The following is a 25,491-nucleotide window of genomic DNA, read 5'->3' on the forward strand; positions in this document are numbered from 1 at the left end:
CATTAGTTTCTGCAGGGTTCGGTTGATAAAGGTTACACTGCATCTGCCTTGGGGGTGTTTGCTGGCCATCATGGTTGGGGCTACTTCACGGCCAGGAGCCATCCACTGGTCGAGCACTTTCTGCGAGGGGTCCGCAGGGTGGAGCCAGTTGCTGGTCTTCTTGTCCCTCAGTGGGACATGTAGACAGTGATAGATGATCTATCAGGCCCCACCTTTTGAGCCCCCGGAACAGGTGGGCATGGAGTTAGTGTTGATTAAAACTGAACTCCAGCTTGCCTCTGCTGAGAGGGCTGGGGATCTCTATTCTCTTTTGGTGCACCCCTTGTGCATGTCTGTCAGCGAGGCTAGGAATGTGGTGGAACTACAAGCTAACCTATCCTTTTTAGCCCAACGTCATCACTTTCTCCTTCAGGTTGATAATCAATCGGCTGAAGGTGTTTTTTCCACCACCTCGTAGGCGTTAGGAGGGCGGCGCCTTCATATTATGTGCCCTGTGTGGGCACTCTGCTGCTGCGTGGACTGCGGGACTGAGGAAATCCAGTCACTTGTTCGTTTACTATGGTACGCGGGCTAAGGGGCTCCTCCGTGTGCTCAGCAAATTGCTGTTTGGATTTTGATGCATTCCGAAAGGAGCTATAAGGCCATTGCTTGTACTCCCCGAGTGGGCCTCAGGGCACATTTGACTAGGGGGCTCACAGCTTCGACTACCCTGTTTGGGGGGTCCAGCTGGGAGTACATCAGACAGCTTTTGCCTTTGGTGTTAATCATGTACAAAAAAGAAATAGTGGTAGTCTCATTTATATGTTTTTCTGTTTCTGTTTGTCAGACAATGGAACAAGTATGAAATAGTGACTAAAACGTGGCCCATTACATGTTAACCAGCAGTCACTTCCAAGGCATTTCCAAGCTCCTGCTCTACACAGCTAAAATCCTGATTTTATGACGAAAACTTTGTCTGGCACAATCTCAAGTTAAAAGAAATGGCTGTGCTGTGACATTGACTATCCAGTGCATTCGGAAAGTACTCACCCCCCTTCACTTTTTTCCCCTTTTTTATCCTGTGTCTGAGCTCTGCAGGCAGTTCCTTCGACCTCATGGGTTGGTTTTCAATCTGATACTCATTGTAAGCTGCGAGACCTTATATAGACAGGTGCGTGCCTTTCCAAATGATGTCCAATCAACTGAATTTACCACAGATGGATTCCAATCAAGGTGTAGAAACATCTCAAAGATGATCAAGAGAAATGGGATGCACATAAGCTAAGTTTTAAGTGTCATAGCAAAGGTTCTGAATACTTATGTCAGTATGATATTTCAGTTTTTCCTTTTTAATAAAATTGCAAGCAGTTCTAAAATTCTGATTTTGCTTTGTCAGTGTATTTTGATGAAGAAAATTAATTTTTTTGATTTTAGCATTCACATCTCATTCACATCTATGTCAACTGCCGTGTGGTCAATTGAATGAAATGCATAGAGAGGTGTGCCTGCGGAGGGAAAGCCCAACCTTGCGCTTGCAGGGCAATACTGGTGACTCTGGTCTATGGAAAGGAGCTACGTTTTGTCCAAACGACAGATTTGTGGCTAGGTGTTTTTGTGAAGAAAAGTCGCTAAAGGGGTCTGGGAAAAAAAAAAAAGATCGGTAAATCGGTACATCCCTCCCCCCAACATAATAGAATGTCCCTCTGACGTATCCGAAAATGTTCCATTTCATTTTCAAAAGAGCCATTGGGGGAACTCCAACACTTGGCCAGCCGACCGATGGTTTAACTTAGCATTCAGGCACACATCATTTGGCTGACCAATTGTGTAACTTCACTCACTTACTCACTCAGTCACGGAAAATTGTAAATTCATAACTTTTTCCATGCCAGCATCCTGTTAAAATGATCACGTTTAACCAAAACTTAAGTCACTACTACACGATTAGTCTAAAAAGTGAGGATGAAAATACAAACTTCACTGTCTTTCGTACTGTATTTGGAGGCATAGAATTAAAAGGAAGGCAAAACATTTACATGACTGGTAAACATCCTCATATTTTTATATACTGTATTTAATTTCATACTATAGACTTGATGTTTACCTCCTGCACCACTCACAGTCATATACATTTACCCAGTACCCAAAAGTGTTAGGATCTGCAGGATCCCAATGATCTCTTTGTCTCACGTTATATCAAAACTCAATATCTGACACTCGGAAGTGTGTCTAGCAAGTATCAAAAACTTATGTACTGAAGTTGGTGTAGAGTACCTGCTGAGATTTCCAGTCTGGTTTACATTCTTTGATAAGATATTCTCTGATTATATAATCATTTTGTACTGTATTTTATTGAAGCAAGGTCATTGTATGTCCTTTTTTTCTTTTAAGGATTTAAACACTGATGCATGTAAGAAGTCTGGCTTATTTGTTGGATCAAGAAGACAATTATGCTTATATTCATCAAAAAAAGATGGTGGAAAAAAGAAATATAATTGTGGCACAAGTACATGAAATCAGGTTTTGTATCAGCACTGGTTTCAGTTTAGGTAGTTTTCAGTTAACAAGTATAGTATAACAGTCACACTAATCGTATAATTCGTAAGCATTATTGCCTATAATTCATAAGGATTACTGCAGCTCTATATTTAGCATACAGATATGAGAGTTGTATCAATCTTCTCAATTCACTCCGGAAGAAAGTAAATAAGTGTATTTTCCAAAATGTTAAAACAACCCCTTTAAAATGCATCATGAAAAAGATGTGATAACAGCAGTAATAAAGAGGTCCACAGCAGTGGGTTGCTCAGCAGTTTTCATTGATAACCAAAAATTGTTAGAAATTTATATTTCTTAAGACTTCTGACCTAATGTAAGTCATTTTAAAAATGAATGCAATCTGTTTGAAATTCCTCTCTTGTAACTCAAACACACTGATAACAAAAGCAGTCTCAGAAGTTATTCGGGCCACCTAGAAACATACTTCATTTGCATATTTCAGAACAATATATATTACAACATGGCTCAGGTGTGTGTTTTTGAGAGGACTGAATATTGACGTGTTAGACAAATTTAAAATGTTAATCTGATTAATTAACATGTTAAGGCTTTAAGTATAACAGTCCCTCTACATGACTCTTCTGTCAATTACCACACAAAGTACGGCACTGCATGCCGGAAGCCGATTTCCTCATTGCTTTCTTTCCTCTGTAATGTGGCTTAATACTCAATGGTCACTGCCTTTGTCTTCAGGTATTCATTGAGAGCCTCTTGTCCTGTTGGAGTAACAGAGAGACTGACAGTAAGTTTGGATATTAATGAAGACAGACTGGTGTCCACTGTCCTAAGGCTGCTAGGTTTTGGGGTACCCCTTTTGGGTTTCTTACCAGCAAGGAAACACAGATGTGATAGGTTTATATTTGAAACTAAACACAGACACACACACACACACACACACACACACACACACACACACACACACACACACACACACACACACACACACACACACACACACAACACAGCACAAATCAATGAAATAAATAGCAGATATTCATCTTATTTTTGATATCAAAATATCGACAGTAAGATGAAAAGAAATTTAGGGATTTGGTGTAGCTTTTGGATGCTAAAAGAATTAAGCCCTACTAATAATAATAATTTAAAAAAAAACTAATGTTCATATAATTAGACTCAAAGTACAACCGCAGACCCTGCACATATCTTGCATAAATTACAAATGTTAGTGTTTTTAAGGATAGGTTTACCTTTTTTAAAGTTTGACTTAAAACAATACTCACATACTCATACACATACTGTAATCATTCCTGACAGTACGAGATCCCTTCCAAATGAGATTTTAATATTAAGTGATGGAGGACAATGTCCACACTCCTCATGCTGTGCAAAATGTATTCTAGAGTTTAAGTTAATACGTTGCCTCAGCAATCTGAGTTAAACAAATTAACTGGGTATTTTCCAAACTTTTTAATACAAAATTTCCTGCTTTCCTGGACTACATTTCCTTGTTGAGCTAAATCTGATGAACAGTAACACAAAGTGGGGATGTACTGTATGTGAACAGGAGGAACATTTAAAGGAACCAAAAGTGTTTTACATTTAATGTTTATGTTTGACGTAAAACTATTTTTAGAGTACTGTTCAGAAACATACAATGGTTACAGGATCAGGAACTTTAAATCATATACATGATAACGATTGTGGTATTAAGTCCCATCTTTGTGCACTTTACTTGCAACCCAGCGTCCTCGCGCATTTCACATGAAGATTGTGAACAGATCATGGTATGCATGACCAAAGTCTGGAGAGGGCTTATTCCTCAAATGTGGAGGGCAAATATTTGGATTCAGTCCAACCCAGCACAGAGGCAACATTATCAGGTTAATTCAAGCCTGTTTTAAATAGCCAATGTAAGATTAAAAATAAGTGTTAATTGTAATAATTTTAAATTAACAGTGTGACTAAAACATGACCTATTTACTTATATTTCCTTTACCTGGTTTTAATACAAAGTAACAGCAGCAGCGGTTTTTCTTACCCAGGTCTTTGCCAAATCCAGACTGTTTAAAGCCTCCGAAAGGCGAGGCCACATCAGTCTTGTTGTAGGTGTTGACAAAAACTGTGCCAGCATTGAGCCTTTCACTGACATACAGAGCTTTGCTGATGTCCCGTGTAAAAACACCTGATGCCAGGCCATACTCTGTAGCATTGGCCCTTCTCAGGACATCGTCCACTTCACTTAAGACAGGGAGATAGAGAGGAGACGGGGCAGTGGGAGAATCAGAATAGAGCAGAAAGGACTCAAGGCTAGTCTTATTTTGTCACGCAAATTCTGTGAGCTGTGGCAAATGAAGCAAAATGGGGAAAATGAGTAATTTCAAAGTGTGAAGAAATCTTGATTTAGCTTTACCCGCCCTTGAACTTGGAAATGATCATGATGGGGCCGAATGACTCCTCTTTAGCAATGTACATGGGGTCTTGCACATCAGTGAAGACTGTGGGTTCAAAGAAGAAACCTGAAAACATAACAAGACATCACATTATACATGTATAGAACTACATGAGAAAAATGAATATGGAATCACTCAAACTGCATCATCATCTATAATATCAGAGGTGGACCACACTGACTGGCTGAAATCCGAGGCGCACTACACTATTGATCTCCTGTTGTCTTACCTGGTCGCTGAATCTGTTTGCCACCACAGACCAGGGTGGCTCCTTCCTTGACACCGGTCTTACAATACTCCACGAGTTTGTCCAAGTGGGCTTTATGGTTCTGAGGGCCGTGGTCGGTGGAGCGGTCCAGGGGATCACCAATCTTCATCTTCTTGACCTCCTCAACCTCAGAGAAAAGACATTCAAACTTTAAAATCCAACGGAAATTACTTATAGTCATCCCTTTTAGTTTTAGTCACTGAAAGTTAGAAAAAAAGGTCACTGGAGAAATGTCATAAATGTTCCTTTTCCTTCTTCAGCAGCTGCAAAGGCGTGTCAGTGTTTGATTCACAGCAGCTGGCAGGCTGAGCTGCAGCAGGGGAGTGACGGACAAATTAAACAAACTTGCTGTAGCTTACAAGCGATGGACAGGTAGTGTTTTGTTACCGATGCTGTAGAAGAGTAAAGACTAGAGGTCCTCATGGGTCGCCCTGGTTCTGAGGAACCAAGAACTGATTTGGGACCATTGTCGGACCAGCTCCAACTTCTACTCAGTCTAATTGGGTTGGTTAGGGTCTCGTTTCACTGCCACGGGTGCTTGGGGCTGTGTGTCAATATGTCCAGTAACCGAGTGGATCCGAATGGACCGGAGTGCACATGGTGTATGCTCTGATCATGTGGTACATTACAATAACCGTATAGAAAACTGTGTGTTTGCCCTGAGATAACCTCTGTTATGACTTGGCGCTATATAAATAGAATTTAATTGAATTGAAAAGAATAATAAAAACTGATTAATTAAAAGTAATGAATCAGAATTAAGTTTATATACTATATATATGCTTTGGATGGGCATTTTACAAATCACTGTGTAGACAGAAAGATTAAAAAAGTGAAATTTACCTCATTTTTTTAATCTCTGCCTTATCATGTAACCCTCAGATGGCTCTAGTGAACTACATGTATGCCTGTTCTAAGTTCTGTGTGAGGTGCGTACGTGCTGTTTTGAAGCTGCTGTGGCTCTAACTCATGAAAACCACCTCAGAGTATTTACTTATTGTGTTGACACTAGTGACAAATTGCAGTTCAAGTATTCATATGCAATGAGATTTAGATCAGAAATGAATAAAATGCCTCTAGCCGGCTTTTGTCTATTCAGAGGTTAGGAAAAAATCTGAATTGAGAAACACAAACAGTGTGAGATAAAAAGGCACATACCACTTTTTTCACAAACTGGTCATGAATGGTGTCTTCCACAAACAGTCTGCCGGCTGCGATGCAGTTCTCACCCTTATTGAAGAACACTGAGCTCATGCCCTGGAATACATACAAAATAACATTGTAGTTATAACTCTGTAAGTATTTGAAGTTAAAATATGCAAGTTCTGGAAATCACGCTAGCACTAGCATGAGACTTGTCCCACGCCTCCGTGTCCTGTTCGCTGTCTCAGCTAATGCAGGAATCCAGGCCTTTTTTGCCCACGTGTTACCCATAGCTACATCTTTCAGCAGCAAAAACAAGCCTGAAGCCTCAGTGCGAGGAGAGTAGTAGACCAGAAGTGTATTCACGTATTGACTGACAGCCACCCACCCCTGACTTAGGCCTTCTCTGATTGGTCAGAATCAGTCATCAATCATTTTGGCTTGCTCAAAAATAGAGGGGAACATCTCTGCTATGCTAATTTCAGTAGAGCAAAAGAAGTGATAGAAACAGAAGCAAAACATTGGCATGACATTGGCGTTGCTTCCCACTGCTGGAGACAGCTCATGGCGAGTAAAGGAATGAAGTTTGAAGTTGAACTCGCTTTGGCTATGTAGTGAGAGCAGAAACATACATACATATAACACCTGTAAATATGTGTAAGATGACAAAAAACTCACCATGCGCACAGCCTTGTCCATGTCACAGTCACTGAAGATGATGAGAGGGGATTTTCCTCCGAGCTCCAGAGAGACCTTCTTCACATTACTGACTGCGCAGCTTTAGATGGATAATAACACAGATACACAAACATAAGCAGGTATATTAAATTCAGTTTTGATCAGGTTTTGTAAATGTCCTTTACCTCTCACCTCTTCATGATGTGTTTACCGATTTCAGTGGAACCTGTGAAGCCCAGTTTACGGACGTCAGGATGGTCAGACAGACGCTGACCCACCAAAGCACCTAAGAGAAAAGGATGAGTTTAATAATTCATAGCTTCAGTAGTAAGTCTCGGGCTCATGGTGATGTTTGACAAGGAAGCCAGTGGCTTTCATGCTTTGAAGAGCTGCTTGTATTTACAGCATATGGTTAATCTGGGGATGACCTTAAAACAGAACTACAATACAAACAAAACAAATCTGATGTCCACCCAGGCCAAATGTGTGCTTGCCTACCTGACCCAGGCAGAATATTAATGACACCACGGGGCAGTCCTGCCCTTGCTGCCAACTCAGCAAACTTCAGAGCCGTCAGTGGAGTCACCTGGAAACAGACATGAATTACTTGTGTTTTTTAATGCACTCAACAGTATTACTGCAGAGTTGCACAGTCATTTTCATTTAGTCTTTGACTGCCAGTGTGGAGGCTGACCTGAGCAGGTTTAAGGACTATTGTGTTTCCAGCTGCAAGGCAGGCTGCTGTCTTCCAAGCCAGCATCATCAGAGGGTAGTTCCAGGGAATCACGATGGCACACACTCTGAGAAGAAAGAAAGGGAGGACTTTGCTAATAACTCAAATGTCTGTCTCTATTTATTTATTTATATATGTAATATGGGAAAGAGACATTGGAATGACTGTGGTTCAAGGCAATAACTTTAAGTGATCATAAGTTTAAGGTGTTCTATAGCATTTCTTGCTGCTGATCAACATTTATTTGCTTAGGGCATAAACACTAGGTGAGTGATACAAATGATATTAGTCTTTATTGATCCAAATGGAGAAATGCATCCTGTGCATTTGACCTGCACAACTTTTTAAGAATACTGGGCAGGCACAGAGCAGCACCCATTTCCAGCATTTGGTTGGAATCTACCAAGTTACTGTTTTACAGCAAACTAAAAGTTTGTCTGATAGTGTCTATTTATGAAATTTTAAGATGTAATCTCAAATAACATATGTAATGTAATCGTTTTCTATCTATTCAACATGTGATTAAACAACATGTTTGTATTTAATAATAGAGACATTAAAGTGCTTAAACATTCCCAAAAAAACCCCCCAAAAAAACCACTCATTCTCACCCTATTGGTTCCTTCTTGGTGAAGGTGAGGTTACGATTGGGTCTGGCCTGGTTGATGGGGATAGTGCTGCCCTGTGAAAAGAGGATGTAACTTACTTCAGTGTATTTATCCATATCCTATTGTTTACTGACTATGTAGTACTATCATTTGATGGTAGCATTCATCAAATGTTCATCTCCTTTTATGAGTGACACTGGCAGGCTTTACTTGGATCTTGTCACACCAGCCAGCAAAGTAGCGGAAGGTCTGGATGGACATGCCCACGTGAGTCTTGAGGGCCAGTGTGTAAACAGCTCCGGAGTCGATGGCTTCGATGGTGGCCAGTTCCTCCTGGTGTTGCTCCATAAGGTCAGCCAGCCTGTGGACAGGGAGGCAGAGGCTCACTTACATCAGGAAACATGCTTGATAATGAGATAAAAACAAAATGGCGACCCACTCATCAAACCATTTGCCCCATAGCATTATTGAAATGTCACCACAAACCTTTAAATATGGTTCCAGTCAACAGTTAACCAAATGTCATGGCCAGATTAGCCCATTGGGGATCATGGGTCAAAGACTTGTTGTTAGGTGGGCCCCTACTATAACTAAAAAATTTAAAGGTATAATATGCAGCTTTTCCGCATTAGAATGTCTAAACACGACTAGACCAATGTCATATATTTTGTTGATTTGTACACGTAGCGGTATCCCAAATGTTTACAGCAATTTTCCAACCTAAAGAAATCCGTAATTTTAATCAAGGTCCATTTAATTCGGTTGCCTGTCAATGGCATCATATCCCCTCTGCACATGCATCAGTGTTGTGGTTGTCTGCCAGAAGCGGTCAAAATTGATTTTTTTTATCCAGTTTTAAGCCACATTTATACAATACGCCTTTTAGATCCTGGTCATTTATAACTATATATATTAACTGGATGACGGAGTTTAGTCATTGGACGTCTTGATCTTAAGTTATCAGAGAAACAACCTGAGCAATAACTGCTTTAGTCAGTTTTTTTTTTCCAAATTTAATCACCTGGTCCGTTTTTTTTGGAAAGGAGGAGACCTCTCTGGATTATTCTGCTCCACGTAAAAACCTCCTGAACATCCGGATTATAAGTTACCAGAGAAACAAGCTAAGCTACATTAGCGGCAGCTAACAGCCCCTACGGGATGGTTATTAACGTGAAGCTACTTTATTCAGAGTTTTTACCCATTTTAACCACCTGGTCCGATTGTTTTGGAGAGAAGGAGACCTCTGCAGATAACTCGGCTCCAGGTAAAAACCTCCTGAATGATTGACAGTTAAGGAATCCTAACCGGGAGAAGTTGACAGCAATGACAGCGGTGTTGGAGAAGACAACAACTCCCATGATCCCATGCTACTTCATGGCAGTTGGCTGCTTTGCCTGGTGGGTAATCCAGCCTTGCCCATGGTCCTAAATCTGTGTGCAGGTAGCCATACCACCAATAGTTATGCATCATACTTTGCTACTATTTAATTCAATGGTGACACAGAACTTACCAAATTTAAAAGACTACAATCTTTTTTAACCACAGAACACCTTTTCTTTGATAAGTGGTCATGGCATCATTGCAATAATATTTTCAGAGGTTACCCAATACACATCCATTGATGCTCAAAGCACACACGGTAGCTGAGATGTGATGTTACCGGGCAGCTGGTGTGTGGGCTTACAAAAGAGAAAAATGTGAGTGTATTGATTTTATGTAATTTTGTATTGTCATAGGCCAGTGTATGTTGCCCTTTAAAACATAAAGGTCCTGAAAACTTAGATTTACATATTAAGTGTATTTCTCTAGAACATTAAATATTCATGGCTAAATGAATGAGAACAAAGTTTAAAAAAAAACCAAAAAAAAACAAAAACATATTCAGGTATTATTTATTCAGAGTTTACTTCTCAAATACTGATGCTGCTTCATCAGGACTGTGTGCGTGTGATTTTGGTCATATTTGATTCATGTAGGAATCCCACCACTCAAAGTCAGAAGCTAAGTGAGTAAATACATTTTTAAAGCTCTAGAGTTACTTACTTATAGATGAGTCTGCCTCTGTCTCTGGGGTTCATTTTTCCCCACTCTCCCTCTTCAAAGGCCTCCTTAGCAGCAGCCACTGCCTTGTCCACATCACTTGTCTGGGCCAGAGACACGTCACAGATGACCTGTAGGACAGACACATATAGGAGATACTGGAGAGAACAGTGGCATTCCAGCCTGAAGAAAAAAAATGTCCTTCCCTGTGAGGTCAGTTAGATGGGATTACAACAATATACTGGATAATGATTTTTCTTTTTTTATAATTTGAATACTTTTAATGGAGAACTATGTCTTTTCAATTAAAATGTTGATGAAGTCAGCCTGTAAAACCTTAATTATATCAAAATTAGTTCCATCCATTGTATATTGTGACCGGCTGACAGGCATTCCAAAGAGCAATTATATCTAACCATATACAGCAGCACTTTTCGATACCTGTAACATAGAAACCTCTCAACAGCTGCAGCTACCATCTTTTGTTTACTACTGGCCAGAAAAAAAAAAAAAACTTTTTTATTTTAGATGTGTTGACCCTGACCCTGAATATGTAATGGTTTTTTAATAAACGATAAAGAGAAAGACAGTGTTTAATGACAGACAGAGTGTTCTAGACAGAACTCACTCACTCACGTTAGTGTAATTCTATAGTTGTGTTAATTTTGCCTTCATTCTCTGTCTGTCTTTCGTCCCCTTACTGTGCCATCAGTGGGGTTGATGGTTTTGTAGGTCTTTCCTCCCTCTGCATGAACAAACTCTCCATTGATGAATAGCTGATGAGGCAATTTGATGGTCATGTTGTTGATGTTCTTCTCCACCTGTGGAATTAAACAGTGTACATGACTATAACCAACATGTTGTCTTCCCTTGGCAAAACAGTAACCAGTATCAGTCAATAACTGCAGTTCTCTGTGAATTTAAATTGCACTAACATAGTTGACGATCAGTTCCTCTTCATCATCCTCCCCTCTGAGCTTCCTGACGCACATCTGGATGAAATCCTGGAAGGTAGTATTCATGTAGATGTCCTCGTTCTGCAGCTGGCAGCTACTGGCCCGAAGTTTCACCTCCTCTACAAGCCTGAAGACAGCCACATGATGAGAATGATGAAGGAGGAGAGGGGACAGGGAAGGGGAATTGGGAGTATATGACCGACAGAGAGGCATAAGACAAGGAAATGGAAAAGGATGGAGTGATGATAAGTATTGGAAAAAAGGAAAATAAAAGGTAAATAGAGATTATAGTACAGGGATTTCACTTTTGCATTTGTAAACTTCAAAATATGAAAGTTATTTTAGTTATGATACCTTAGCATAATGACCCTAAACAAAGTAAACTAGTTAGCAGACTATCTCACACAGGTGGGAATATTAGTGAGAATGTTTGTCCAACACATTTCCCATAAACTTTTTTGTTGCTTCAGTGTATCAAGCCATGTTTTGGGGAAAAAAAAAAAAGTAAACGTTTACTGAGAATAAAAATGGATATAGAGAAGTGAGCTATGCTGCAGAAGAAGCTTTAATTATTACATGTTTTTAATCATATTTATTATTTTACGTTATGATACTAGGAAAACTCAACGACACTAAAACACAACGTAACTTATAAGAAATCAAACTAAGTACAGCTGCCGTTCTTTGTTCACAAGGACACTACAAACTTTTTACAGCAACCTGCCATGTCTGCTGGATGTGAGTGTTTGATGCTCTAAGAATAGATTTTTTGTGGACTGTCACTTTAACTAGCTATTTGATAGAGTTTTTACTCATGCAGATTTTATTTGTAAAGCTCTGGACAGAGGTCAACCCATGACTTTTTAACTTTTTATTTGAAGTTGTAAGCACTAAAATTTTAAACTCATTACCCATTGTAATTATGGTAATGTGGGAATTTAAGTTATATAATTGCAGATATGGTTAAGGGCAACACAATTCAACAGATAAATATTCTAAAATGAAAGAGGAACAAGAACAACAATCCTATTTGACATAGTTGTATTATTCATTACCTGACCACATCCATTGAAGCAGCACCAGACTTGAAGAAATCAGTTGCGTCTTCAATATGATCCACATTACTCAGAATGCTCTTCCACACTGCCTGAGAGAAAACATTGTCAAAAGTCAGCATAAGACATTCTGCTGGCACCTTCTCAGTTAGATTTAGTGGTTTTTCAACTTCCCTTGAATTTGTAGGAGAAGATAACCTACCCTCATCTGTTCAGCAAAGGTGTTCTCCTCCTCTGTGAGCTCCACAGCAGCACTGCTCCCTGTGCTAAAGTACTGCGCTGCAGCAATCATCTTCCCATCTTCAAACTGCAGATTCTTCACCAACAGCTGCAGAGAAAGAGAGTGAGAGAGAGACAAGGCGTATGAAATGATCATGACAACTGAATAAAATGTGAAACCGGTTTAAATCCAAAAATAAGCTAAAAAACATTAAATCAGCAGGGTTATAGTCTCAGTCTATGTATAAAATATGACTACAGCAGGACAACTGTCTTGAATGGAGTCAGCAGAAGAAAACATCAAGTCATGTGACACTGTATTTGAGAGTTAAAGGGAATATTCTTACTTGACAACATTCAGTGTGCATATGTGTTTTGGGTAATTTCTGATATATTTTAATGGTAAATGGTAAATGGACTGCACTTATATAGCGCTTTTCTAGTCTTATCGACCACTCAAAGCACTTTACGCTACTGCCACATTCACCCATTCTCTCTCTCACACACACACACACACACACACACACACACACAAACACAAACCCACACACACACACGATACATCGGGGTCACTTTAACTTTAATTTTAATGAACTGCAGGAGATGTGTACACTGTACAAATAGTCATCTGTCCTGAGCTAATATGGTAAATTGATTTGTACCCTAAATATAGTATGAAAACCTAAAAATACTTGTGTTGTAATTGGTGTATGCCAAAAAGACACAAAACAATTTTGGAAAAGTTTTTCAGTGCTCTGGAAAATTCTGGCAATTAGGGCTACTCACTACTCTGAAAAGATGCAGTTTGCGTTAGAAAAGTAAATTTGAATTTTAAATCTCTTAGCATACTAACAAAATAGTTCAAAATAATAAAGTCAACCCGCCTGATATGAAATGTAATCACAAACAAGCACAATATTTCAGTCCGAGACACGTCAAGTGTCATTTATGGTCAAATGGTTATACAGATAGATTTGGAATAGGCTCTGCTGTTTGACAGAGCTCTCAAAACATACATGAACATTAAATCTTGGTCAAATCAACTGCAAGTGTAGTGCATCCAAAGTTTAGTAAGCTGACTTACTGCCTTGCCATCATTGCCAAACAGCATCAGGCCTGCCTTGGTGACAATACCAGGTCGGCTGGCTCCGGGGATCTCCAGGGACTGACCGTTAGCTGTGGTGCCATTATCCACCAGAGTGGAGCCGTAGAAAGTCACTTTCTACAGGAAAAGATACAGAAGACAGCACAACTTTGGAGAGGACAGTAAAGTGATAGAACACAAAAGTTGCCATTTTTGGAAATACTTGTATTCTTAATTAAAAATAAGATACCGCTAAATCGCACCATTAAATGGTTTATTAATTAATGTACATATGTTTCAGGCAGATGTCCTTTTTCTGAGTGGAAACTAAAGGTGTATTTTATGATACTAATAAAGCGAAGCAATATAGCCATCAGTTGTATCACATTCAACATGTATCACATAGTTATTATGATCCAAGCTAGAGTTCAACAGGTACTAGTTACAAGTAGTAGTGCAATACAATTAATTTTAGATTGTGGGTAAAGCAAAGCAGAGGTACAGCCTCTTAAGTCCTAACTTGTTCTAGTTCTAATGACCGTCTCAAACTTGGACATCAGCCAACATACCCCATTTTCCTTTTTTCTTTTTTCTTATCTACTATGCTGAACAATCGCTCATAGCTATAGGCAATATGTGCAGTATACAGAGGTTCCTCCCATCAGTCCCTACAAGGACATTTTTAACATATTCACTATTTGAATTTACCATTCAATTTAATTTTGTAGGCATGGCATTTGAGCCACCACCAGAATGCGCCACAAGAAGGAATTTGGTTTAACAGACACTCGAGAAATCCAGCCTACCAATAAGAGCAGTCATTTTTTTATCAAATAATGGTAACTTTCCTTGTCACAGCTGGTTACTGCACAGTGTCACTCTTTAATTTACACAGGTCCCTCACTGTAATTTACGGTAAATACGGAAAATATTCTGCTTGTGATGATGATGAGAAATATCCAGTAGCAAGTCATTTCACTGCTTGTAATCACACTGAGCTTCATTTTATATTTTGTGCTTTAAGGAAAAATGCTTGCCTGAAACGTGCGTACATTAATAAGTCATTTATTCGGAGTCCCATGAAGCATTTGTGAATACCACACCAAGATAAATATACTGAGTTTTGGAAACATTGGTTCACTGTGTCGATGATCCAGGAATGTGAGAACATTGTCTGGGTCAGAACTATTTTTTCTGAAAGGATACTAAGCTTTCTTTTTGATATAAAAGCATAAACCAGAGTTGAGTTGAAGTCAGTCTTGAATATGATATTTTATATTATATGCAATATACTGTATATATAATATTGGAGCAGCTCTAGAAGTGTGTTAATTGACAACATCAGAAGATAATACTTTCATTCTTCTAGATTATATTTCAAAATTATCAAACAATTTTTTTCATGTTTAAACATTTACTTAACTGTCCACGATAAGAATTCAAAATCTAATTGCGGTTACAACCGAGTTTCCTAAAATACTTTCCAGTAGAGGTAAAAGAAACTGTCACCTGTCCATCCACCTCTGCCCAGGCACCAGGCACTTTGTCGTTTCCTCTGATCCAGTTGTGGAGAGCCTCAGCAGTCTGGTTCCAGTCAATCTGTCCACAAACAGCAAAAACTGTTACGATTACCTTCTCAGTTGTAACACACGAAAATCTAAATGAACCCAGGATTTGTTCCACCTGTTTCAATGAGCAGGACAAAATTTTCATCTCATTTGGCAACCACACTGGCAACAAATGCCAAAAAAAAAAAAAAACACCAAACAGAGAAAAGTATTGCACTCTAAGTGAAATGTGATGAATTAAAAAAAATTGTCCCTCTGGATTTCATTTGAAGACACCTTGAAGGTCCTTATAAATGTCCCCAAATCCTAGTTCAAGACTAAAGATCTCTAGCACTTTTCCGACTGTTCTCTGGAACTTCCTGCCTAAATATGGGATTGCAGGGTGACATTCCATATTTCCCTCAAATAAAAAGCGGTAGTCAATTAAAAGTTGGTTCTCCGGTAATGGCTGGGGGCGTGGTCGACACAAACAAATAAAGGCCAGCCCAGTAATACAGGCCAGGGAAAAACAAGGGTGGATAAACTCCTGGCGTCTTACATAGAATGTGCATGCCAGTTAAGCATGATGGACATTTCTACCACTTTACTTTAATAAATTCAACAATATAATCATTCTGTTTTCAACACTTTGTTCTAGATTACACATCTAAAGTATTATTGTCCTATTTCAGTCACTGTGGATGTACACCATTCATCCACAACATTAAAACAGGTAACTGATTTTAATGGTGTGTGTGTTAATGTCTCAGCCAACCATAGTTTGTAGTGACATACAAGTGCCAATACATGGTAGTAGCATATGGTATGCCTGCAAATGTTTCACAATAAAATCCCTGTTAAGAAATTAAGGGTTTCTGTCCATTGAAACACTAGAGAACTTTTAATTTGAGACAATTACAGGAAGTGTTGAGTTTGTATTAGAAGTGTAATGCAGTAACCTTTAACAGGGCAAACAGGAACGGATCAAAGCCAGCTTCCAACTAAAGTATGACCAATTATACTTGTCAAACAGAGGGAATTAGAACTCAAGGCCTGCCTCTACTACAAGCCTGCTTCAAATGAAAGCCCGTTACTTTCTACAGTTGAGGTAAATAAAGGCCCAGCTCACTATTTTAGGAAATATGGTGCTTCAAATCACATCTTAAAAGGTTGTCTTTTCTAAGATGCTGACAAAATAATCACAATGTCCCTGGTTCGAATCTGGCGAACTTTTCTCAGCCCTCGTTTACTATCCATCAAAGGCAAAATTCCCCCCAAAATACTGAATTGCTATAGTTTCATAGCTTGTATGTCTTTTCCATTTGTGTTGCATTACATTATTGCATATATTAATTACAATTTAAATTTTTGTGACAAATTGTTTTGAAAAGTTCCACAAAATCTGTTTCTAGTATTCTTCCTCTCCTTATTATTCTTATCACTGTTATTATTACTATTATTAAAATTATTGAAAAAACAGAATTATATCACTATCACCAGGCACTTTAAAGGTAGCCTTAAAGCATTAAATGTTACAGTAATTTTCCAGGAAATACATTTTTTCTCATTAAAATGTAATTATATAGGACACAGTTTTAAAGATGTTGCAATCAATATGGGCAACTGTTAATATGAACTTTGTGCCACCTGACAGTTCCTCAGTCATAAAAGTATTGTATGGTCAAATGTAACCTGGGGGAATTATTCTTTAAAAATTTAATCACCAGGTGAGCATGCATTACTTTCACTTTAAAAGTCTGTATTTATCAGTTCTGCCTTTGTTGTTCCCCTAAAATAGCCATGTCCACTCAGAAATCATCAACACAAAAGGACTCCACAGCTGCATTATGATACACTGATGATTGTCACAGACTCTATGCGAACTCATGATACATGCTTTTTTATAAACAAACTGGAACTAGTGGGAAGTGATCTGTCCAGATGTCCTTTCATATTACCTTCGCATTTTCTTTCTTCTGGATGCACTCATACGTGGCTCCCTCCTGTGGCTGGATGATCCTTGGGGCCTTCCCTTCAGCAATCAACCTCACTGCTTCCACCTGGACCAGAACATTGTAGTTCACTTTACTGATGCAAAACATTGATGCTATCTCTATGGACTTTGCCATCATAGTGTTTGACATGTTGAGAAATGGACTGCAAGCATCTGAACGCGATACACTGATTTATTCACTTGTTAGCTTTACCTATATGTTATCATTGTGATTGATAAAGATTTTATGAGGAAAATGATAGGGGCTGGATTCCCCTTATTAGTGTTGCTAATAAAAATACAAAAAGTTCCTCATATTTTGGACTGTAAAATTTTTGTTCATTTTGTTACTTACGATAGAACCTCACCAGTGGTTTTGGACGCTTTAGTCCATTTACTTCAATTCACTTATAATTAACATCACAACCGTCCATTTTACAAACCATCTTGTTATGAATAAGATTTCTGAGTGCACCAGCTTGCATTTGCTTATTTACGACCCATAGTTACATTTTATTGTTAAGTCATCTCTAGCGGCCGTAGTAATTATGACTGGAGCCAAGGAGGAAGTTGGGTGATGTACTATATAGAGCGGGAAAGTCCACATTAGGAGGAGGTGGACGGATGGGTCAACAAAACACAGGACTTTCAGTCAGGAGACCCAGGTTCATTTCCAAACTGACACCAATTTTACACTATTAGTACAACACTATTTCTTTTATCCATGACTGTTCCACAACCTTAACTGCACGTTTACTATTGTAGCCATGACGACAAAGGTCGTCTAACCTTAAGGAAGAACTTATTCTAACCTAAACCATGATCTTTTCTTAAATCCTAACCAAGTAGATCTTGTGCCTAAACCTAACTAAGTATTTTTCACGCTAGAGTTGTATTAGATCATATTATCTTTACCATGATGACGAAGGTCCAGTACGCCTGCCTTTTGTTTGCACCTATGGCTCATATCAGTGGGTTGGGAAAGGCAAACTATAGTATATGGTCATTTAAGTTGGAGGACTTGTTGAAACTTGGTATTTTGTAATGTGTATGTGAAAGGTGTCACTCATAGTGACAAACCACTGAGAAATTATCACCCGACTCAGCAGTTTCCGTCAGCTCAGAGTGTTCTAGTGTCTTTAGGGTCATTGTTTTGCTTTTACAGCCATCAACTTTAGTGTTTTGATTCAGGCTAACTGTTCTCATCGACCTAACTTCTGGCAGCAGGCAGCTGTTTTCAGTGAAAAAAGCTCCAATAAACCCACTGTCCACTAGCTGTCCACCAAACAGCAAACACAATTTGCAACGAGCTGGTGAACACAGTGGAGCACTTAGCTTCTAAAGAGATGGATATTATTCTCTCCTGAGTTTCTGGGAGAACAAAAATAGCTGAAAGAAGAATGAATATTCTAGTTAAATTTGCTGGGTGGCTAGAAACATGATTCCAATTTAATGCTAATGTTAGTCCATGCCTGCTGTGTAAATAGGCAACAGTCGGCTAATATGAACATAGTATGTCAGTGGTGATTGATTTTCATGTTGTTGTGGAGTGGAACAAAAAAAAGATTAATGCAACTTTAAATGTCGTTATGTAAGACAAGAAAGTCAATGCTTAGGGATCAACAACAGTACAGCTACAGTACAAATACAAATGACTCCTTCCTGTGGCTGAATGCAGAGTCAACTATGAATGACATCTACGTTTATTGTATGGCGGCCAACCCTAGACTTTCCGAATTCTACTCTTAAAGAAGGCACCCTTTAGACAGACTGAGCTCTGGATATAAAAATGTGCCACATCACAGCATGTGCCAGATGAGTGACTTTAACTTCTGAGGAAAAACTAAACCACGTTTAACTGTGGCAGATGAGAGTAAAGACAAAGGTTTGTGAGAATAGACACACTCTTGTCCTTCCAATGAGAAGGCGTCTTTGAGGGGTCACATTTAAGATGTGATTTATTTTGGAGTGCTTTTTTCATTATTGTGAATGTGTGTTTTGTGGTTATACCACACATTCGCATACTTGAGCATCATTCATAATGAGTGTGCGAAATGTGTTTGTAATATGCGTGTTTTCTCTGCATACCACTGTGTCTCATGTCACTGTTGATATTTTCCACTTCATTTAAGCAACTAGCCTACAAACCCACTTCAATACTACCTTAACTTATCTTGTGTTTTTTCCACCCACAACGCCTTGCCCCTTCACCAGCCTTACTGTGCCTTTGATTCCGTCTGGAAAGAGGAATCTCTTGTAGATTGTGTTGACGGTATCGTTGGGTTCAACATCACAATCCCTTTGCAGCAGGATTGGTCCAGTGTCCAGTCCATCATCAGCCCAGAACACTGTGAATCCACCCTTTTTGTCACCGTGGATCAGGGTCCTGTGTGGTCAGGGACATAAGGTAAAAGACTGTTTATTGTATAAACCCCCCCCCACCTGATGAACATGGACGTCACTCACCAGTTGATAGCAGAGGCACCCCTGTGGCGAGGCAGTAGGGAGGGGTGGTAGATGATGGAGCCATGTTTGGGGTGGTCGATGACCTCCATGGGAATGAACTGGGAGCAGAAGGGCAGGACATTGAGCTCGGCACCCATGGCCTTGTACTGAGCCACCACCTCCGGGATGGCCTTGCCCTTCACACGCCAACGGGGGAACTTGAAGAGGGCTACGCCATCCTTCTCTGCCTCAGTGGCTATGGAAAAAAAGAATGATAAACTCTTAAATTGCGCCATTCAAAAGTGGTTTAAGTCACAAAGGGACAGAAAGACTTGAAAATCTTAAGATGATTTTTATTATAAATTAATCACTATTATTTTTGGATTAATTAATTTATTGTCAGAATGCTTAATGTTGTTGTGAATGTTAAATGATTAATCAGTTATCAGTTCTGGTATCTTTAAACTGAAATTTAAGACTAGGAGAAAAGTAATGTTGCGTTTAATTGCAATTTTGTAAACATGGTAAAATCTAAATCTGCTGCTGCTTTAAAGCTTATAAATAAAACTTTTTTTCACATTAAAAAAATAAAAAATAAAAGAGAAATAACATTGGAGATTGGTGGTGAAAATTACCTTCATGTGATGCTGGAAAGTTTAGAGCTTTTGGGGTGATGTGTGAGACCAGTAGTTGGGAAAGATGTTTGTGGCTTAAAGAGCAAAGCTAACCATACTGGAGGAATTCATAGGACCAAGTAACGAGAATGAACAAAAATATGAAATTAGGATGAAAATATTGTTGCACTGGCACGTGGGTTAAAAGTTTAAATTGTGTTTGCAGTTCTATCCATACCGAAAATTACTGCCTTTCTGCAAAATTGTGCAATGCTTTATCAGATGTGGGATGTAAAATTTCAAAAGCTGGCTTTTCAGTTTCATATCCACAGCATTTCACTCTCTGCTGAGCCTGTAGATCAGACTGAAAAATGTTTCCAGCTTCCACGAGGAAGCAACAGAAAACAGTCGTAAAACAACTAACATTAGAACAAATTTAAGTTTTTTAAGATGAGTGACAATTGTTGTGGTAGGACTTTGAGAAATGCTGGCAAGACGGTGATTCTTTTTTCAGCAAACTCTACCTCCATCAGAAAATTGTTGGCAAAAACACAAGCAGTCCATGCTGACCAAAGTGTACAACAGCTATGGAGCCTATGTAGCCACCATGGGTATATCGTAACCCCTTAAGGCAGAAATGTAAATTGAGCTTAGAAGAATACTAAGAAGTAGAGCCCGACCAATATATTGGGCTGACAATTTTATCGGCTGATATTGGCTTATCACAGATATATTGGTGCTGTTGCATATGTTGTCTAAAACTACAGATTCCAACTTCTATTACTAAGAAGTTGAAATCGGAAGTTTTAACCCACAACCAATCAAAACTTCATTAATGTCTAGCCCTTCCTTAGAGAATTTTATTGTTGTTGATAGTCCTGATATAAAGATGATGATATATGTGATATAATCACATATAGAGATAACATGCCGGCAATGCATTTGGACACCCAACACTTATGATGATGCAACTTTAATACAGCCACATTGATTTTTTTTTCAGTGAGTTTAGAGTACCGCCGTGGTAAAACCAATGGTGTTAAGAGTCCAAATTTCTTTTGGCACCATCATGGGTATGTTTATGAAAGGTGTGCTAAAAATGTTTTCATTATATTGGAAACTCTTACTGATAATTTAGTAGCGGCTGGAGGAGGTCCCAGTAAGTAAAGTTCTCACCCAGTGGGTCAGGCTTGCCATCCTTGTCAGGGATAGTGAAGACTCCTACGATGGTATGGCCGTCCTTCCTCAGCTCCTTGTACACCTCCTGGCCGAACAGACTCTGACCAATCACTGCAATCTTCATCCTCACACCTCACTGTGGTACATTAACCCAGAAAACAACATTTTATATAAAGAGTAAGGGTTTCAAAGGGTTAAAGTTTCTATCTTGAATATTTTATATATTTTTTTGTCCTTGCAAGTACTTTACAACTATGAAGAAAACCAAAAAGTATCAATCTGTTGCAGTCTTTCTTTCGCTAAAGTACACTTAAAGCTAGAAGAGGTCATGAGCTTCATTCAGTCAAAAGACTGACTTCAAAATACACAATGTCCAGGAAGGAAAGAACACGTCTGTGATTCAGTTAGGTTTGTATGTGTGTACAGATGTCATGATAAATTTCTGTGAGTTTGGGTTGTTTTTAATAGACTCAGAGGTTACAAGACACTCTCTCAGACTTTATGCAAACATGTTAAAGTCTTTACCGTCTCTTGCCTATGTTCAAAGAGCAAACTGTCCACCTTTATGTTTTTTTTTTTACCATGGTATAACATGAAACTGTATGTAGAATAAGTCTATGCACATATTGTTTGCAGTTTATTAGGTACACCTATCTAAAATGAATGCAGCCTAATACAACAGTCCTGCAACAAATCTTTCTTCATGAACGTTATAATATTCAGTTGTTTTTTATTTTACTGTTTTAGAGAGGTGTTGATTCAACTGTGAGATAATTTTGGAGGATGTTGTTTGTGGTGCTGTTGAACTGCATTACATTATACAAAAGAGGTGTTTTTGTTATTTAGCCTGCCGTCACTGATATAAATGGGGTGGACTATAAGGCAATACAGTATATGAGCACCACATAAAAAAGAAGAATCCTTTATCTACCAAGTATGTTTTACACATACAGAAATTTGACCTCTGCATTTCACCCATTCCTGAGCAATGGACACACACGCACACACACACACAAGTATCAATCTGTTGCAGTCTTTCTTTCGCTAAAGTACACTTAAAGCTAGAAGAGGTCATGAGCTTCATTCAGTCAAAAGACTGACTTCAAAATACACAATGTCCAGGAAGGAAAGAACACGTCTGTGATTCAGTTAGGTTTGTATGTGTGTACAGATGTCATGATAAATTTCTGTGAGTTTGGGTTGTTTTTAATAGACTCAGAGGTTACAAGACACTCTCTCAGACTTTATGCAAACATGTTAAAGTCTTTACCGTCTCTTGCCTATGTTCAAAGAGCAAACTGTCCACCTTTATGTTTTTTTTTTTACCATGGTATAACATGAAACTGTATGTAGAATAAGTCTATGCACATATTGTTTGCAGTTTATTAGGTACACCTATCTAAAATGAATGCAGCCTAATACAACAGTCCTGCAACAAATCTTTCTTCATGAACGTTATAATATTCAGTTGTTTTTTATTTTACTGTTTTAGAGAGGTGTTGATTCAACTGTGAGATAATTTTGGAGGATGTTGTTTGTGGTGCTGTTGAACTGCATTACATTATACAAAAGTGTTTTGTTATTTAGCCTGCCGTCACTGATATAAATGGGGTGGACTGTAAGGCAATACAGTATATGAGCACCACATAAAAAAGAATCCTTTATCTACCAAGTATGTTTTACACATACAGAAATTTGACCTCTGCATTTCACCCATTCCTGAGCAATGGACACACACGCACACACACACACACAAGTATCAATCTGTTGCAGTCTTTCTTTCGCTAAAGTACACTTAAAGCTAGAAGAGGTCATGAGCTTCATTCAGTCAAAAGACTGACTTCAAAATACACAATGTCCAGGAAGGAAAGAACACGTCTGTGATTCAGTTAGGTTTGTATGTGTGTACAGATGTCATGATAAATTTCTGTGAGTTTGGGTTGTTTTTAATAGACTCAGAGGTTACAAGACACTCTCTCAGACTTTATGCAAACATGTTAAAGTCTTTACCGTCTCTTGCCTATGTTCAAAGAGCAAACTGTCCACCTTTATGTTTTTTTTTTTACCATGGTATAACATGAAACTGTATGTAGAATAAGTCTATGCACATATTGTTTGCAGTTTATTAGGTACACCTATCTAAAATGAATGCAGCCTAATACAACAGTCCTGCAACAAATCTTTCTTCATGAACGTTATAATATTCAGTTGTTTTTTATTTTACTGTTTTAGAGAGGTGTTGATTCAACTGTGAGATAATTTTGGAGGATGTTGTTTGTGGTGCTGTTGAACTGCATTACATTATACAAAAGAGGTGTTTTTGTTATTTAGCCTGCCGTCACTGATATAAATGGGGTGGACTATAAGGCAATACAGTATATGAGCACCACATAAAAAAGAAGAATCCTTTATCTACCAAGTATGTTTTACACATACAGAAATTTGACCTCTGCATTTCACCCATTCCTGAGCAATGGACACACACGCACACGCACACACACACACACGCACACACACGCACAGACACAAGGAGCAGTTAGCAAATGAGCACACTAGGCACAGAGAGCACACACACACCTGGAGCAGTGGGCAGCCACAGCGCCCCGGGAGCAGTTGGGGGGTTAGGTGCCTTGCTAAGGGCACTTCAGCTGTGGACGGTGAGAGAGGGGAAAGCGCTGTTCATTCACTCCCCCCACCCACATTTATTTGTGTTTATTCCTATTTGTGCATGTAAATGTTAAGCACTCCTAATCTATTTTTTAGAGGAGGCTAAATGTATTTTAGCTGAAGTTTCTGATGTTTTTGATCAAAGAAAGCATGTATAAATCCAATATTTTGAATGGATTTAAATTAAATATGTTTTTAAAACATACTGAGAGGTGTATACTGCCTGCAGAGAGGCATGAGCTCTTTATATGCCTGTTGTCTTTGCTTTTTCTGTGATACTCATATAAATTCACATAGTAACACTCAACATAAAAACACCAATGCGATCACTACCATACAACCATGATACAGTCAATTCTTGACGAGTCAAAAAGTAGAATTGTTCAGTATCCGGGACCGTCTGACAGTTCACTGACACTGAGCAGAGAGGGGCGGGGCCTGACAACCTGCTCTAACCAGTCAGGTCGCTCAGTTGGGCCCAACGCCTCAGGTGCTGGCCCCAAAAAACGGACAGGGAAGGTGAAAGGTTTAATTCCCCCACGGAAGGGACGACGTTCAGACAAGCCACTCAAGTCATACAGTTTTACCACAAGCTAGCATTTATAGTAATAATCTCACATTATCGCCACCACACTTTGTAAAGCCACGCGCGGCCGTGATGAGTTAACGGTCACACTGATGTCCATAACCGTTGTTGCAAACACCGACAATATTTGTGTGGCAGACGAGCAATGTTAGCAGACTGCGCTCACATTAATATGCGCCATGAAAAGAGCTGTGGAGCAGAGAAAGAAAACTTCAGCGTTACGCGTCCTTACCCCTGCCCGCAGAACAAGTGCTCCTCCGCTCGACCCGACGAGAGCGAGCCGACGGAGAGTTACTTTAATTTCCTCCCCCTCGGCCGCACACGCAAGGCGGCCCAATTACATAACGGACAAACGAGGCGGGTTGATTGGACGAAGCGGGCCGCGAGGCCCGTGGGGGCGACCTATCAGGCGCTAATGTCCCTGAAGGCACCAAATCACAGGGAAAGGGAGAGATGTCAACTATGATAAATCACCACATCGTTACAGTCGAGTCCGTGTTTCTCCACCAATTCCGCTGACTTACCTTTACCCAAACCTTTTTAATAAAAGTTTTAAATTTGAATTTTATATGCCCTGTTTGGAAAAGAAACTGTTTGGAAGAAAATTTGTGTCAAAAGCTTGAATTTTTCTATGATACGTCCATAAGCTCCATTGCTTCAATCATTTGGTAACACATACCGTTCCCACAGATCGAAATTTACCTTCCATGCTAAACAAAAACATGGA

The 25,491-nt window shown here is 39.1% G+C and overlaps 1 protein-coding gene across 1 annotated transcript; it reads right to left on the reverse strand.

Moving 5' to 3' along the window:
- Window positions 1-1,449: 1,449 nt before the first annotated feature.
- Window positions 1,450-25,072, reverse strand: aldh1l1 (aldehyde dehydrogenase 1 family, member L1). The gene is made up of 23 exons (XM_040159138.1): window positions 24,997-25,072; window positions 21,509-21,647; window positions 19,740-19,974; window positions 19,494-19,659; window positions 17,239-17,340; window positions 15,243-15,332; window positions 13,734-13,871; window positions 12,633-12,758; window positions 12,431-12,522; window positions 11,355-11,502; window positions 11,121-11,240; window positions 10,423-10,550; window positions 8,590-8,740; window positions 8,383-8,453; window positions 7,733-7,838; window positions 7,537-7,624; window positions 7,231-7,324; window positions 7,039-7,138; window positions 6,376-6,474; window positions 5,179-5,344; window positions 4,910-5,015; window positions 4,538-4,737; window positions 1,450-3,254 (listed from the first exon to the last, which is right to left on the reverse strand). The coding sequence occupies exons 2-23, from the start codon at window positions 21,633-21,635 to the stop codon at window positions 3,199-3,201; spliced, it is 2,709 nt and encodes a 902-aa protein (XP_040015072.1). The 5' UTR covers window positions 21,636-21,647; window positions 24,997-25,072; the 3' UTR covers window positions 1,450-3,198.
- Window positions 25,073-25,491: the final 419 nt, after the last annotated feature.

Source organism: Xiphias gladius, chromosome 21 (assembly GCF_016859285.1).
Source record: "Xiphias gladius isolate SHS-SW01 ecotype Sanya breed wild chromosome 21, ASM1685928v1, whole genome shotgun sequence".
Classification (NCBI taxonomy): Eukaryota; Metazoa; Chordata; class Actinopteri; order Istiophoriformes; family Xiphiidae; genus Xiphias; species Xiphias gladius.